Source organism: Rhamphochromis longiceps, linkage group LG16 (genome assembly GCF_057381845.1).
Source record: "Rhamphochromis longiceps isolate RC_006_pf linkage group LG16, R_longiceps_female_GT1.1, whole genome shotgun sequence".
NCBI lineage: Eukaryota > Metazoa > Chordata > Actinopteri > Cichliformes > Cichlidae > Rhamphochromis > Rhamphochromis longiceps.
This window is the reverse complement of record NC_140572.1, coordinates 24,678,156-24,694,563: the sequence shown is the minus strand read 5'-3', so window position 1 is coordinate 24,694,563 and position 16,408 is coordinate 24,678,156. Positions and strand designations below refer to the sequence as shown.

Genomic DNA, 16,408 nt, shown 5'->3' with positions numbered 1-16,408 from the left:
GTTAGAAGTTAGCAGGAAGCTAGCGGAAGTTAGCTCGCTAGTTTCGCTAGTTACCTAAGCATGATATTGCATGTTCTGACGGAGAGATTTCTGAAAAAAATCAAACGTACAGCTCTGCTATCACTTCCAACATAAATGAAGACAGGAAACTAAACAGCAGTGACGTTTGTAGGGTTACTGAAGTTGGGCTAGCTGGTATATAATGATGTGCTACGTAATCGCTAGCGACACAGCTATGTTAGCATAACATAAACAGTGAAGCTGGAGGACAAACACTAACACTTTTCCACTTATAAAAGTTAACGTGAAGGTTCTTCATGGTTAGAGACAAATGCAATCGCATGGCAGGATGCTGTAAACGGACCAAACTTCAGTCAGGAGAACAACTGAGATAATCCATCCACAATACGAGGTTAGTCATTAATATACTGCAACAACATGGGAATAGAGCAGCTGCCAGAGAATTCAACATTAATGAATCAATGGTACAGAAGTGGAGGAAGCAAGAAGAATGAGTTTAATAAAGTTTGATTTATCTGACTGCTTTGTTTCGCTTAATGTGCCTTATAATCCCGTGCACCTTATGGTGCGAAAAATACTACTGCACACTGCAGTTTAATGTTGCAAAGCACCTCTTTTTAACTTCAGTGGATATTATACATGGTTATGCTCAGGATATGTCAGCCCATTTCTACTGGAAATGCCTTTTGGTTAAACTTTCAGCAAGGAATTTGCATTTGCACTGTTACATTTTTATAAAGCTTTAATGTACATAAAAACCAGCTTCTTGTTTAAGTGAAAATAAATGGAAGGTTGTCTTTTTGCGCTAGTAATGTTGTGGAGTTGTATTTTGTCTCGCATCAATTATATCGTCGGTTATATCGTTATCGCAAATTTTCAAATATATATCGTGATAAATATTTTTGGCCATATCGCCCTGCTCTAGTTGTTAGTGGATTACTCGCTCCCTCATCTGCTTGTTTGCAACCCACTAATTTGCGCTGCTGTTGGCAGCTTGCATTGGTCATCGGTAAAATGAACTGCTGCGTCTGTGCTCATGAATTTGTGCTTTGTTAGTAGATCACCCGCACAACTTTTGACTCCTGATCAGTGCTTTTTTTTTTTTTTTTTTGTTGTCTTGCAGCCTCACACTGATTTGCCCTGTTTTAATAAATAGTGCTTTTTGTGAGGGAGGGGGGGGTACTGACCTATGCATTTTGCAGATATTGCATGTTGCAATGCGAGGCAGGCTTATCTCTTTTAGCAGTACTTGCAGTGCTTACCTAATTGAAATGCTGGAGCCACACGCAAATGAGAGATTTCAGTCATTCACACTTCATAAATTGAATGATGTCACTTTTTTCCTCCCTGTTGCTCACCTCTGCTCACACGGCGATGCCTCCAAACGGACGAGAGCTGAGCTTCGTATTCTGGTCATTCACAGCCTTCCAGCTCCATCATTAAAAAAAACAAAGGCTTGTAGTCTGGTGCAGGAGATGCACAGAGAGACAAAAGCCTCCTGCACTGCCTCTCTGTTTGTGCCTGGGCACAACTAGAGAGGATTTTTATCCAGATCAAAGGGATTCCCAATCATGCATGCCTTTTTAATGAAGTTCTGCATTAATTAGTGCCTCAGTGACACTCTTCCCCCCTGTTGTTCAGAGGGTCATTGCCAAACATTTTTAGCTGATTCACACTAGCTCCAGAATACAATAGTTCTCCATGACAGTGCCAGGCTCCTCGTCATCAGCAGAATGAATCAGTACTTTCATGTCGTTTGAAGCAGAGGAACAATCATTCCTACTGTTGACGACTGAGTATCCTATCTGTTCCCTTGTTTTCTAACCCAGGACCGGTCACGCTCTCATGGCTTTCATGTTATCGCGCCAAGAGGGGAAACTGAATCGGCAGCAGACAATGGAGCTGGGACACCACATACTCAAAGCACACATCTTCAAGGTATAGATGTGGAACCTACGTGGTCTATGCATTCATCTTTATTTGAAATCCATCCCTTGCAGGAATTTCTTGGTGTTCACTTTCTCTTGATTTATGCACTGTGACAATGGTTCACCAGAGGATAAGCCGTGGGATGTGGAAAGCAACATTGACAGCTTATGCCCCTCAGATTCGCTGGTTTTTACATATGTGTGTTTGTGTATTTACTCATGCATTTATGCATCGGCGTGCGTGCAGGGTCTGAGCAAGAAGACAGGCGTGTCATCCAGTGTCCTTCAGGCTCTGTGGATAAACTGCAGCACTGACGGCCTTTCTGCAGCCCTGGCCTCCCTGAGGAACCTCTACACACCTAATGTCAAGGTAAGCCTTTGCTTCAGGTTTGCTCCTGCGCGTCTGTTGAATGCAGAACAATCGGCTTATTAGCTAACGATGAAAAAAACACATTATTGATAACCTGAAATGCCTAAATGCAACAGGTTGCTTTTGTTGAAATGCAAAGTAGAAGCTTCTTGAGGGGATATAGGAAACCTTTAAACACTATATATTAAACACACAGTATATGTATCCAATTTTCAGCATTTTCATAACCCTTTTGTTACATTGGAGTAATATAATCATATACACTGGTTAGGTCATTTTAAAGCAAATGCATCTCAGAAATAACTGCAACTTTCTTTAGATTTTAGTTACACTTTTAATCCCCGAATGTTGCTCCACGCAGAGAATGTTTTATTAATAACCGCTGTCCTTTTATATTGTTAATGTGTCCAATTATAATTTGACAGGTAAATGTTAATAAGCTTCGCGCACGAGCCAACTTCCTGTGTACTGCTTTTCAGTCGTGTTTCGAAGGGCGATAATCATTTGGCCTTTCCTGGAAAGGCTGTTCTGCCAGCATGATGCATTCTGGCTCGAAGAAAAATTATCCTCCGTACTTCTTTGCCGTTAGTGTTATTGTTTCAGAGGGCGTTCCATCACCTGGTGTCTGTTTGTGAGTTATTGTATAAATGTGTAGTATTAGTCAAACAGACATTTACAAAATGACCTTATTCTCTCCTCTGGGGGAGGGGTGGGGGGGTTAATTATGCTACAGAGGATCCAGAAAATAACACACACTTTCATCTCCTGTCGTCAAACACTCATTTCACTCTTTGGTTTTGTTTGACTAGGCCTTTATTATTGATTTACTCGTAATGAAAGCGAATACCACACTTGATAATTGCATTCGCTAGAATGTGGCCGTTTCATTTGCCGTCTGAAAAATCTGAAGATGAGAATAAGAAGTTTGATCTCTGTATGAGCCATAAAATGAGTAATGGAAACAATTCTGCTGCTCAAACATGGGTGGTAGTTCACATTTTTAAGTGTATAATTTAGCCAATAAAGAGTAAAATAGTTAAACAGTCATCTCTTCTTAAGAGAATAACATTTATTTTTAATTCAGATTTCTTTCACCTTTAAGTACATGTGATAAAAAATTCACTTCTTTGCAAAGACCTTGAAATAAATATTCAAACGTGAATGCTTTCTGCATTTTTTATTTATTTTTTTGCTTGTATGATCAGGTAAGCCGTCTCCTGATGCTGGGAGGGGCAAACGTGAATTACCGCACAGAAGTACTGAACAACGCACCAGTGCTTTGCGTCCAGTGTCACCTCGGTCACCAGGAAATTGTCTCACTGCTGCTCGAGTTCAGCGCCAGCATGGATGTTGTTTCAGAAAACGGCATGAGCCCCCTCTGCTTCTCAGCTGCTGCAGGACACTTGGGACAAGTCATGCTGCTCTGTAAAAAGGAGGCTAAGGTGAGGACTTTTCATATTGTGACTACTTGACAACTCTACTGATGTAGTTTTCTTGTGATCATAGACATTTGGTTTCATTTGGCCATCTTTCTGGATTTCTGGCTTTTTCATATGCAGGGTTTGTATGGGTGCTTGAAATCATTAAAAAAGGCTTGAATTTAAATATTGTCTTTTCAAGGTTTGAATAGTGCTTGAATTTTAGATGTGGTGCTTAAACGTGGTTGAAACCATATTTCATTCACCACAAATAACTGAATGAGTCACAAAGTGTGAAAGCAAAATTTCTCCATCTGGTCTGCCTTGCACCTCTGCGTGCCAGTCTGTTTCAATGTGTGACCCCGCCCTCCCCCTGGGGATGAGTGCACTAACTTGACGTTGCTGTTTTAATGAGTGTTTGATGGAAAACGACACTGGTGGAATTTGCACTCTGAGTCACATGACAGGTGAGTCCTAGTAAATAATTTTCGAGTATGTGTACATAACACATGCTAATTTTAAAACTATTATTATTATTTTGCTAGCTATCAAACGTGCTGGAGAAATGCACTGAGTGTGATAGTACAGTAGTTGGTTATGGCATGGTGCTTTATGGTATATGCTGTAAACATAGCTAACATTACTTAGCAGTAGCAGTAATGTGAGTTACTTCACTCAAGTAAAAGCTTTAAACGTTAGTCTGATACTTAACTAGCCAACTTGAGGCTTAAGGGAATAATGGTAATAAGAGGGACTGATCCATATGGGCACAGAGAATAGCCACTTTTTGTGGTACTGAAGTTCCCGGGCTTTCATTCAAAATCTGTTTATCGTGAGCACCCACCCATTAAACATAAAAATTATAAATAGCTTCAAGCTATTTCAAGCTATTGATGCCTGTGGGCACTATCAGCCACTGAGACAACAGACAAATTTTAGTGTTTTAATGAATGAATATTTCATACATTAAGGCTGCCTGTTTATTTAAGAGAGGTGAACAATACATTATAATTGTACATAATAATATCACAGATGATAGACTAAATAAATAGATTTTACTTAGATGCTTGTTCATTCTTAAAGTCTTATATGTTGAATTGAACTGAATGTCATCTGTTCAAAGGCTCTCCCAGTCAGTGCTGTTCTCCATGTCTGTCTTACTGTACATGATGTTATTAGCACAAACACTTTAAAAGTTACTGTGACTCAAACATAGAAAAATAGATTTTTTATTTCCCTCACCTAATATTTAAAAGTATTTTATAGCATATAACACCTTTGAAAATATGCTTTGGTTCACATTTAACTCCAGAAAATCATAAATCAAAATATGGATATTACCTGTCCACAGATTCATGGTGCAGTAACTGCTCTTTTAACTGTCTGGTGTCTTTGCTTTGTTTGGTGTTTGTAGACATGGTTTACATGAGTTTTTAGCTGAGATTCAGAGGTTTCTGTGGACACTACTCATGTCAGCACTTATATTTCTGACCTCGTGTTATAATCGATTAAACGTGATCTCCTCCCTTTTGCCCCCATTTTTGATGTTGTGGGTGCAAATGATCAGGCGTGACATTCTCATAATAAATCAGATAAAATACTGCAAAGAATTAATCCTGCGTTTGTGTGATTAAAATGTGTGTGCAGTGACACTGTTTTAAAGATTTGGCCTAAATAATTCTGGAGTGAATGAGCCTAAACATGATGACCTGACTAATGACACCATATCACCTGTGACACTCACACACGCACGTATGACTTTGCCAGTTTCAGCTGAAACAATTTCAGTGTTTCAAACCATGTTCCAGAGTTTTTAGTTCACCGTTCATGAGGTTTCAAGAAGAAAATGAAAGACAGATCTGAATGTTTGAAAGTGTTTTGGAAAAACTCTGTAAAGAATAGATGAACAATACTCAAAGGATAAATTCAACTGTTTTATTTTGTTAGATAAGTTGAAAAAAAATTTAAACAAGCAAGTAAATAACGAAACAAGGTAAAACGAAGTAAGTTCAAAAAGTTAACAAGTAAATAACGAAACAAGGTTAAATGAGGTAAGTTCAAAAAGTTAACAAGTAAATAACGAAACAAGGTTAAATGAGGTAAGAGCAAAAAGTTAACAAGTAAATAATGAAACAAGGTTAAATGAGGTAAGTTCAAAAAGTTAACAAGTAAATAACGAAACAAGGTTAAATGAGGTAAGTTCAAAAAGTTAACAAGTAAATAACGAAACAAGGTTAAATGAGGTAAGAGCAAAAAGTTAACAAGTAAATAACGAAACAAGGTAGAGGAGAGAAAACCCCAACAATCCCCTCTGAGCAAGCACTAGGCGACAGTGGGGAGGAAAAACTGCCTTTAAACGGGCAGAAACCTCCGGCAGAACCAGGCTCAGGAGGGGGCAGTCAACTGCCGGGACTGGTTGGGGGGGTGAACAGAGGTGGAGCAAGACGAGGCTACATCAGTTGAAGAAGCAGTATTGTCCCTCTACCGGAAAAAGCTGAAGAATCTTTTCTTCTTTTTCATGGACTTTTCCACGAGCGCCTTTTTGTCCAGGATGAGGGTTCTCAACTCATCGATGGTTTCTGTGTTTTGCCTCTCTAGTTTCTTGCATGTTTGTTCCACCTGTTCTAATGTTGCTTGTGTTTCTTCAAGCTTTTCTTTGAGGTCTTTGGATGTTGCCTCCTGTGTCAGCTTTGCCTTCTGCAGGTCTGCATTTCTCACTTGATCTTCTTTGTGCAGGCCTTCTAGCTGCTCATTTCTTTTCTGGATATCGCGGAGCGTACACTGCAGGTCCTCATGCGTTTTGTCTTGTTTTTGCTTTTGGGCCTGCATTTCTGTGTTTTCCCGCTTCAAGTTGTTGAATTCCAACAATATCCCCTTAATGAGCTCTGAGTTGTTTTTGGCCATGTGATCAATCTTTTTCTGCATGTGTGAGCATCGTTTTTCTAGTGTTTCCTTTTCTCCCTCCAGCTCACTTGTTTTGACCTTCAGTTCATCACAGAATCCTTGCAACTTTTGATTTTTACTCTCAAAGTCCTTGATAATGCACTTTTCTTCTGGCAGTCTTTCTTTCTGTTGCTCTTTCTCTTGAAGGAGGTCTTTATTTTGGACCAATGTTTGTTCCAACTCTGCCTTCACCATTCTGTACTTTTCCTGCATGCCTTGGAGCTCGCGCTGCAGGTCTTTTTGCTTTGTGTCCTGTTGTTCCTTCTGTTGGAGGACTTCTTTATTTTTTTCTTCAGCTTCATCAAGCTTTCTTTGGAGCAGGTGATTCATTTGGTCCATGTATTGCAGATCCCACTCCATTTTATCAATCGTCGCTTTCCTGCCTTGAAGCTGCTCGGACATTTCTTTAACTTCAGCGCTCTTTTTCTTGTTTTCTTTGATGAGGGATACAATCTGCTCTCTGGCTTGAGCAAACTTGATCCCCCAGCCCTCATTAATAATGTTGATGTCGGGCTGGCGCTGTAGTGTTTCTTCCAGGTGTTTGTTTTGTGCTTCCATCTGTAAGCACTTCTTCTCCAGGTGACGTTTTTCTTCTTCAATTTGTCGAATTTTGTTCTGGAGATGGTTGTTTTCATTCCTACTCTCCTGTAATGCCCTTTGGATGGATAAGAGGCCATTTGGAGAAATTGGCCGGCCACGCGTGGAAGGAGAGGCGGCGAAATCTTTTTGTCTCGGTTGCCGTAATCTTGGATACATGTTGGCGTTTGTATCCGATGACTCTGAGAGGTTTCCAAATTTTTCTGTAGTGAACGTTTGAAGGCTGCAAACACAAAGGCTGCGAAGAAACGAACTGAAAATTGCTGTTTCTCACCCCTATTTATAGAAAAACTTCAAAGGATCCTTGTGACATCCTTGTGACATCCTTGTGACATCATCACTCCTAAGCCAATCAGATTGTCACATGACATTTTGGAATGTGGAATGGGGATATGTTTTTTTTAAACAGTTTTCAAATGTAACTTAATATTTAAGTGTTTCTTACTTGACCCGCTTAGTCGATTAAAAAGTTAATTGCCACGAACACCCCTAATGTTATATAACAGACCACAGAAAAAAGACAGGTTTTTTTCTACGTGACAGAGCTATAATAAATGTTTTGTTTTTTTTAATTATCCTACTTTTTCTAAAAGGGAACATTATTTAAAGAAAATGTATTTAATTAAAAACTCTGTATTCATCTAAAGGGTATACCAAGAAGGGTGAGCTTCCTGCTTGAAAAGGAAATGACCAAAATAAATGTATTTCTCTGCAATTACAAACTCTGTGTAAACAGTCTTGGTGTCAAAATAAAGCTAACACTGGTGAGATGTCATCAGAGCTGTAAATATTACTGCAGATGTTACTATGTCAAAGTTACTGTGACTCAAACATAGAAAAAATGATTTTTTATTTCCCTCACCTAATTTTTAAAAGTATTTTATAGCATATAACACGTTTGAAAATATGCTTCGGTTCACATTTAACTCCAGAAAATCATAAATCAAAATATGGATATTACCTGTCCACAGATTCATGGTGCAGTAACTGCTCTTTTAACTGTCTGGTGTCTTTGCTTTGTTTGGTGTTTGTAGACATGGTTTACATGAGTTTTTAGCTGAGATTCAGAGGTTTCTGTGGACACTACTCATGTCAGCACTTATATTTCTGACCTCGTGTTATAATCGATTAAACGTGGTCTCCTCCCTTTTCCCCCCATTTCTCTGGGCATGTGTGCTTAACTAGTTAAAATAACAAACATCTGTCTCCTATTTTTGTGTCACAAAAATTATTAATTATTATTAATGATTAAAGACTTATTAATTTGTGCAGTTTTCTTGTTTTGTGTGGTTGTTGTTTTTTGTCAAGTGGAGATGAATATCTTTAAGTTGATTTGTTCACATTTGCACATCTTTCTGTTTTAAGAGAAATATGTGTTTTGAGTTTGTACACTATATGCATATAAATCAACCATTTCCTTTTTCAGTGTTTTCGTGTGGTGCATTTTTCTCTGTTTTAACAAAAGGAGAACAAAGGACTTTTAAGTCGACCTAAGATGATTTGTTTCAATTTTTACATGGTCTTATTGAGGTAATGCAAATTGAAACATTCATTCTTTTTTTGGTAATGTACTGGAAAAGCTTGATAATGGACTTTGAAAGTGCGTAAAAATTACTTAAATTTGAAAAATGCGTCTGAACCATGCATACGGTATATTTACCTCACAGGTTTTTGCTGTTTCTGTTTATTAAAACCAAGAATCTTCTTTTTGCCAGGTTGATCATGTAGATAAGAGTGGCCAGTGTGCTCTGGTCCATGCTGCCCTACGAGGACACCTTGAGATTATCCAGTACCTGCTGGAGCTAGAATGGAGTGCTGAGGGGCAGCAGCAGGACTGCTCTCTGAAGAGCAAAGCTCTGCAGCAGGCTTTGATTGCAGCCTCGAGCATGGGGCACACACAGGTCTGACTGACACACATGCATGTATTTTACCAGATCCATAGACATAAATGCCCTTTTTTTTTGTACTGTTTCTCGCTACAAAAGAAAGAAAACATGGATGTACAAAAAACATACTTTAAGCCACACAGGATCCTGGTTTTTCCAGTTTTAATAGTGAGACAAGACCTTTTCTTTCTTGCATGGTTTCACAACAGCCTTCACAAAGAATTTCTGATTTATTTTTTTTTTTAAAGATCAGAAGGAACTATAGATATATAAAATAAAAATGAGCACACAGCGTTCTCTGTGAATATGACTCAAAGCCAGAAGTACTGTTCAGAATTGCATGTAGATTCACAATCGATAACAGTGCAGCACCTTCAGCTGCCCCGGTGAGACGTAGACTCAAGGTTTAGTTTGACTCCCTCGTTAGCTGGAATTGGCTCCCAAGGCCTGGATTAGAATAACATAACTGGGCCAAGTGAAGTCAACCTGCATGCAGAAAAGACCCTTTTAAAGTTCAACTATTTGAATGCGCGTTTTTGTTAATGTTTTTTAAGATTAGCATTTTGTATACTGTAACCTCTCAAAGGTTTATTTGATTTTTTTTTTTTTCTGCTGAAACAGCATGTCATTAATCTAAGTTTCTTTTTTGGCAGGTTGTGAGAGGCTTGCTGGCGTTGAATAATGAGCACGCTGTGCAAATTGATAGTCATGACACACTGTGGGGAGAGACAGGTATGTTCTCATCAATCTTTTTGCATTACACGGCTCTTTTGTACTATCACCAGCTGTTTTTGCATTCTGAACCACACTGCTGTAATTGAATGCTGCAGTGGAAAGTCCTGTATCTGTGCTCTCCACAGTAATGCTCTCTGTTTGATGCAGAGGTCGCTCAACCCAAATGTGGGTGCATTTTAATGGCTGTTGTAAGTCCTCCTGTGCTGTACTTTCTGGTAAAAGCATTACTTACTCTTGTCGTGTAGCTTTCTGCTTGGAATTCAGTCCACACAGTATTTTCCTTTTTTTTTTTTTTAGAAAAATTGTCCCACTGAATTTTAGGAACAGTATTCCCTCGGTGCTTTATGTTAAAACAACAGCGTCGACTCCACAGTTGGTTTTATACGCTGCTAGTCCCACTCAGATTTAGAATGAGTAGTAGTTCCTGTTTTGTTTTTCCTGAAAGGATTATTTTGGACTTTTTAAAAGTTTGTCCTTCCCTCTGTGGGACAGTTTGTTTTCATTTGAAAGTGATTGAGGAGTCAAAGCAAAAAGCCATGTGGTGCTGCAGGAAACGGCATGAAGTCGGAAAAGCAGAAGGTGGCTGTCAGATTTAAGACGGGTTACTTGAAGGTTGTCTGACAGAAATGATACAGCAGACTGCAAGGCTGCATTGGCCGGGAAGCGTTCATGCATCATAATTTTTAGCCATTAAAGCATTACTACTTTGTCTTTAATGCAGTATTTTAACGGTAACTCATTACTTTTGCTGAACTCAGTAATCGCATTAGAGTGAGTACTTAATCATGTTATTACTTGTGTTCCACGAGTCTTCAATCTGAATAATGGCAGGGAAAAAAATCATTAAACATACAATTTCATCACGTGCACAGCATGGTAAATGGCCTGTATTTATATAGCGCTTTACTAGTCCTTAAGGACCCCAAAGCGCTTTACATATCCAGTCATCCACACATTCACACACTGGTGATGGCAAGCTACATTGTAGCCACAGCCACCCTGGGGCGCACTGACAGAGGCACTGACAGCAACCACCTGACGCCATTTTTAAAATACGAGACGAAAAAGATTGTCTTCAGTTTTTAAGTGTTTGACGTTTTTCGAATGTCTATAATCTGTGATGGAGAAAGGGAAAAATTTTATGTACTACATAAGATTTCTATTTTATGTCACAGTGCAGAGATCCAGATGTTCAATACAGATGGTTAAAAAGCACAGCTATGCTTTATTTTTCATTGATCCTAGTAATACTTGTGATGCATTATGTAAGAATGAGACACATGTGGTGTTAGAGCTTCAATATTCCTCACAATCATTAGTGCAGGTTGTGTTAAAACATTGGCCACATTTTTGTCATCATCATTATGAACATCTGCCCTGAGAGTCAAGTGTCCAGATAGCATTAGACAACAGTATTAGTTGTCGCTGCAGTCATAGTAGAATATGTATAAAGAAGAATTCTCTTTGTGTGTCTCTCAACTCTAACCCAGCAGGATTTAGCATTCAAAGTTGGCTGCTTTAAGAATGTAGGTCAGCTTCTTAGTGGAGAGGTTGTCCAAAGTGTGGCTAACTGCTGCTTGTTCTCTGTTAAATGACTGCTTCAGATGATTTTGCAGTGCTGGCCTGGGACAAAGATCTTTCCCTCTGAAATATAGATTAGATCTGCTTGGAGCAAAGTAAAATCCAATAGTACACGTGGCTTTCCAGTATTTGACTTTCAGCTCTTTTTAACAAAGTGGATGTTTAATCATTGCTATCACCTCACCTCTTCCTTCTAAAGTAATAACATAGTGGGTCACAGGTGGCAGTAGTCAGAGCTGTGGCTCCGCTGACCTGAAACACAGTGAGTCTTAACCCCTTGACATGACCTTGAATTAACATATTTTTGCACCCACCTGGCACTCATTAAAACTGTGATCCTGGCTCATCTGTATTCAAGGGGATTAAATCTGTAAACAACAGTAAACACAGTTATGACCACAATGTAGATTTGTCTGCACTCAGTCATGCTTGGGGGGGAAAAAATGAATAAAAAAAGCTGGAATTTTGCTGCAGACATAAATTGAATATTTAGTGGTGGAGTGGCTGCACTGTCTAGAAATGACTAGATACAAACACCAGAAATTATTAGCGATGAAGCAATATTTGAAATCCCTTTGCTGCTATTCAGCTGCAGGTTTATTAATCCAATTGTTGTGCTGTGATGCAGAGAAGATGGAAAGCGAAAAAGAAAATTCAGAAATATCCCCTTGAAAACCAGCCTTTTGTCGTTGCCTCAGAAACGCTCCTCTCATAACGATGTGTGAAATGTTATAGCGTGTTTAAAATTCATCGGAGTATTACATCTCACTGCAAATAGACCTGCTGTCTCTTGTGTTTAAATAGAAGAAGATTTGATTGTACATCTGTGCAAACTCTATCTTTTAAAGTCCCCTCTTAGGATGCAATAAACCTCCCTGTTATGCAAAGAAAGGCAATTTACCTGCAAAGAGTCATTCTAGTTGTTGTAAGCATGACTGGCTTGTGGCAAAGAGCCACAGCATTGTTATTTTGCATAAAAGCAATTTTTGTTACATATTTTGGTCTTTTTTTCTATAATTGCAAATGAAGTAGATACTACCGTTTATTTGGGAAGTGAACCCCCAGTTCCTTGGGTGAAAATCTTGCAAGATCCTTTCATCCACCATGATGTTGTCCCTATGTCGACTTTATTTAAATACTTTTTTGTCTAGCACAAGCTTTAGTATTTTGTGGTCTTAGTCCCTGAATTGCAAAGCTATGATCAAACAGCAGGATTCTTGACCCCAGAGGGAAGATGTTGAAGGGGCAAAGCGACAAGGACAATATCAGTTATCCAAGAATCAGGAAGTTTGGTTTACTTAAAGAAATACAGCCGGGAATTAAGCTACACTTTCAAGCTCGGTCTTCATGAAGAAATTGTAATCATTTGAGTAAAGTGAATTCATTTTCATGTTCAAGAATTTGAAAATAATTGAGCTTTGTGACACAGCATGTCATCCTGCTGGAAGCAGTGTGATCATAAAGGGATGGTCAGCAGTAATACTCATGTTTGCCGTGTCGTTACTCATGTACGGTGGGTTGGGTCTCACCATTACACCACCAGCAGCTTAAACTGTTGATACAAGAATGGATGCATTCTTGTTGTTTATGCCAAATTGTGACCCTGTCGTCTGAACGTTGCAGCAGAACCAATTTTAGTGAGAATCTTGAACCTCTGTTTCCTGTTCTTAGCTGGCACATAGTGTGGTTTTCTGCTGCTGTAGCCCATCTGCTTCAAGGTTTGACACGGTGTGTGTGTGTGTTTAAAGATGCTCTTCTGCATACCTTGGTTTTAAGGGGTGGTTATTTGAGTTGCAGCTGCCTTCAACAAGCTGTTGAACAGGCAAAACCAAGTGATAATTGTTCAAAACCATTGTCTGGATTGTCTTTCATCATTTTCCTGCAACCGTGTTTTTTTCTTAAATTGACAGTCTGTCAGGTTTTTTTAATGAAACTCTGAACAGTTCTTGTTCTGAAACTATTACAGGCACAAGCATGGACAAACTGAAATATTCCTTACTGTGGTTAGAAAGGCATTTGGCATTGTTTTGAGAAAAAATTTAAAAAAAAAAGAGTTCCAGCTTTTTTCTTTTTTTTTTTTTTATCTGCAAAGCTTTGCTTAAAATGTCAGGTCACGACCTCTCTGTTGTTGGTGTGTCTTGAGCTCTGCCAGCCTGGTTGCAGAATAGGGCTATTATACGTTTACCTAGTCTATCAAAGTGATTTAAAGACGCTTTGAGGTGGCTTGTAGGTGGTCTGCACGGATAGGAAGAGGAGAGGTGAAATGCAGGAGAGCTGAGATGAATAGCTTTCAAAACACAAGATAAGGAAGGATATCTTTGCAAGTCGCTCTAAAACAATAAAAGTTAGAAAAGGAGCTCCTTATTCTGTGAGTAGGAATGTTGATAATCTTCTGTAGAAGCTCTTACTTTGAAGGTTCGAATAAATACCCTCATCAATATATGGAAAGGTCTCTGAGGATGAAGAACTTCTAAGAATAACGTGTAAAAACATGAAGAGTGCAGCTCTTGAGCTGCTGATTATATGTTCATTGTAGGCCACTACCATCCCCACTCTGGCTAACGCCGCTCCCTTGAGAACAAGCACAGCCTAAGTTTAGTTCCTTAGAGTCATTGTTCTGCTCTGTGCCGTGTGAGAGGATATCCATATTTTGAGCAGATGGAGGCTGGGATTGGTTGGCTCTGATGACTGTTCATCCAGATGGATGATGTCAGAGAGACAAGAAGGCTTAGCGGCACCTTAAATCTTTGTGAGAGCAAAGCTGCTCCGATTCTTAACGTTGGATCCCTCTTTGTTTGGATAACCAGCACTCATTTAAGACCAGTCCATCTGCTGACGAACTGTAAGCATCCAACACTTGAAGAATCTCTTTTCTTTACAAGCATCAATTAATACAGCGTTTGAGTTCCTTTTCTTTAAAATTAATTGGCTAATTCCAGTTAATCTCGGTTTGAGGAAGATACAAAACGTAAACAAGAACGGGCATTTAACACAGTTGCTGGATTTTTCTTGTCTAATGTTTGTCTGCTGATGCATGAAATGACTGAATTCTCATCTCTTTGTCCAAGGCCGGGGGAACTTGAGGCAGGAATTTAATGAGTTTAATAAGCATAAACATAATTATCTGATTTAAAGTCAATTAGTAGCACGCTGCAGCTTACACTCCTTATTTTTCCAGAGATTCTGGAGTCACTGTTTCTGAGCCGTACACAGTACTTCAAGGGTACTAAAGACATTGGATGCCTCTTTATTAGCAGCAAACAACACTGTGTACTGGACACATTTTGTTCGCTTTCAAAGTGTTTCTTTTACGATATATTAATAAGTAAATGTGTCTGAAGAAGTGCCTGTGTCCCCTTTCCTCACTTTAGCCTTGACGGCTGCAGCCGGTCGTGGCAAGATGGAGGTATGCAGCTTTCTGTTGGAGCAGGGGGCGGTGGTGCAGCAGGTCAACAGGCGGGGGGTGTCTCCTCTCTTCTGCGCGGTCAGACAAGGACACTGGCAGGTGAGAGTTTCTGAGTGGTTACAAATAACAACACTGCTTCCAACTACAGTTACACAGTGGCATCTTTCTCCAAACGTGTGGCATTTGATTGCATTATGTGTCCTGCCCTCACAGTCTCCTGCTTTCTTAAATAACGCTGCGCGTGAGCTCTGTATAGCTGAACCTTATTCGCCTGTGTGTTAGATTGCAGAGCTGCTGCTACAGAATGGTGCTGACATTAACATCAGTGACAAGCAGGGCAGGACCCTGCTCATGGTGGCCGCTTGTGAGGGTCACCTGAGTACTGTGGAGTTTCTGCTTTCTAAAGGTGAGCGGTGCACCAAAGCATCATATGCCAGTTAGCTAGTTGTAGTCAACAGTGTGTTCATATGAAACAACTGTTTGTTTGTTTTTTCCATTGGTCTTAAAGGTGCATCTTTAACGTCGATGGACAAGGAGGGACTGACGCCCCTGAGCTGGGCATGTTTAAAAGGACATAAGAATGTGGTGCAGTTTTTGGTAGAGAAGGGTGCGGTCATCGACCACACGGACAAAAACGGACGAACTCCACTGGACCTCGCTGCCTTCTATGGAGACGCAGAGATTGTGAGTGAAATTGTTTTAAATTTGCTGAAACACACACACCCCCTCCAATATCCTTAGAGACACAAAAACACCACACGTCCCAATCTTTATTTAGCCTTAATTAACATTCCACTAAGGTTATTGAACACATACTGTTGTGAGTTAGCTGCACTCTTGACTGCGGATGCATTGTTCATGTTTTCTTAACCATCTGTGGCCTCCTATAGGTCCAGTATTTGGTGGAAAGAGGAGCAGTGATAGAGCATGTGGACCACAGTGGGATGAGGCCTCTGGACCGGGCCATAGGTTGTAGGAACACGTCAGTGGTGGTGACTCTATTAAAGAAAGGAGCAAAGCTGGGTAAGAACTCTTAAAAAATGCCTTGACTAAGGGTGAAACTGCTTAAAGCTGTATTTCGTATATTTATTACCAACATGTCAAATTGAGACTAGTGAGTGAGGGAAACCAGTACCAGTTTGTACAACCCTCTTTGGACAGCTTTACGCCTGTGGTTTCTACAAAGTGCCCGCAGAGTACTGTCACATCTCAGTAAACACAGAAAGACAGTATTTTGTTACGTTTCTATGTCGGGTTTGTTTCTGCCCTCTTCTGTATCTCATGGTACTAAATACAATCAGACAAAATTTGTGGAATGTCGTGGGAAAACTGTTTCCATTCCTGCTTTTCACTCACTGTGGGCGTGCGTGCGTGTGTGTACCCTAACTATAAAGAGTATGTCGGTCCCATTTCTCCCTGATGAGCTGCTTGGCTAATTTAAGAATGTGACTTATCACCCAAATGACATTCATAAAGCTACATTTCTGCAGCTTATCTTCAGCGCACTCTGCTGTCTTGGAGAA

General features: G+C 39.7%; 1 protein-coding gene across 4 annotated transcripts in view; it reads left to right on the top strand.

The window, feature by feature from the left end:
• Window positions 1-16,408, top strand: part of LOC146651204 (protein TANC1-like) — a 116,830-nt gene that overhangs the window by 94,771 nt on the left and 5,651 nt on the right. For all 4 annotated transcript variants that reach the window (XM_085383438.1, XM_085383435.1, XM_085383436.1 and 1 more), the window contains 9 exons: window positions 1,851-1,959; window positions 2,197-2,319; window positions 3,525-3,761; window positions 8,993-9,178; window positions 9,817-9,895; window positions 14,851-14,984; window positions 15,168-15,291; window positions 15,394-15,569; window positions 15,776-15,908. In XM_085383438.1, coding sequence (XP_085239564.1) covers window positions 1,851-1,959; window positions 2,197-2,319; window positions 3,525-3,761; window positions 8,993-9,178; window positions 9,817-9,895; window positions 14,851-14,984; window positions 15,168-15,291; window positions 15,394-15,569; window positions 15,776-15,908 — 1,301 coding nt within the window. The remainder of the gene's footprint in view (window positions 1-1,850; window positions 1,960-2,196; window positions 2,320-3,524; window positions 3,762-8,992; window positions 9,179-9,816; window positions 9,896-14,850; window positions 14,985-15,167; window positions 15,292-15,393; window positions 15,570-15,775; window positions 15,909-16,408) is intronic.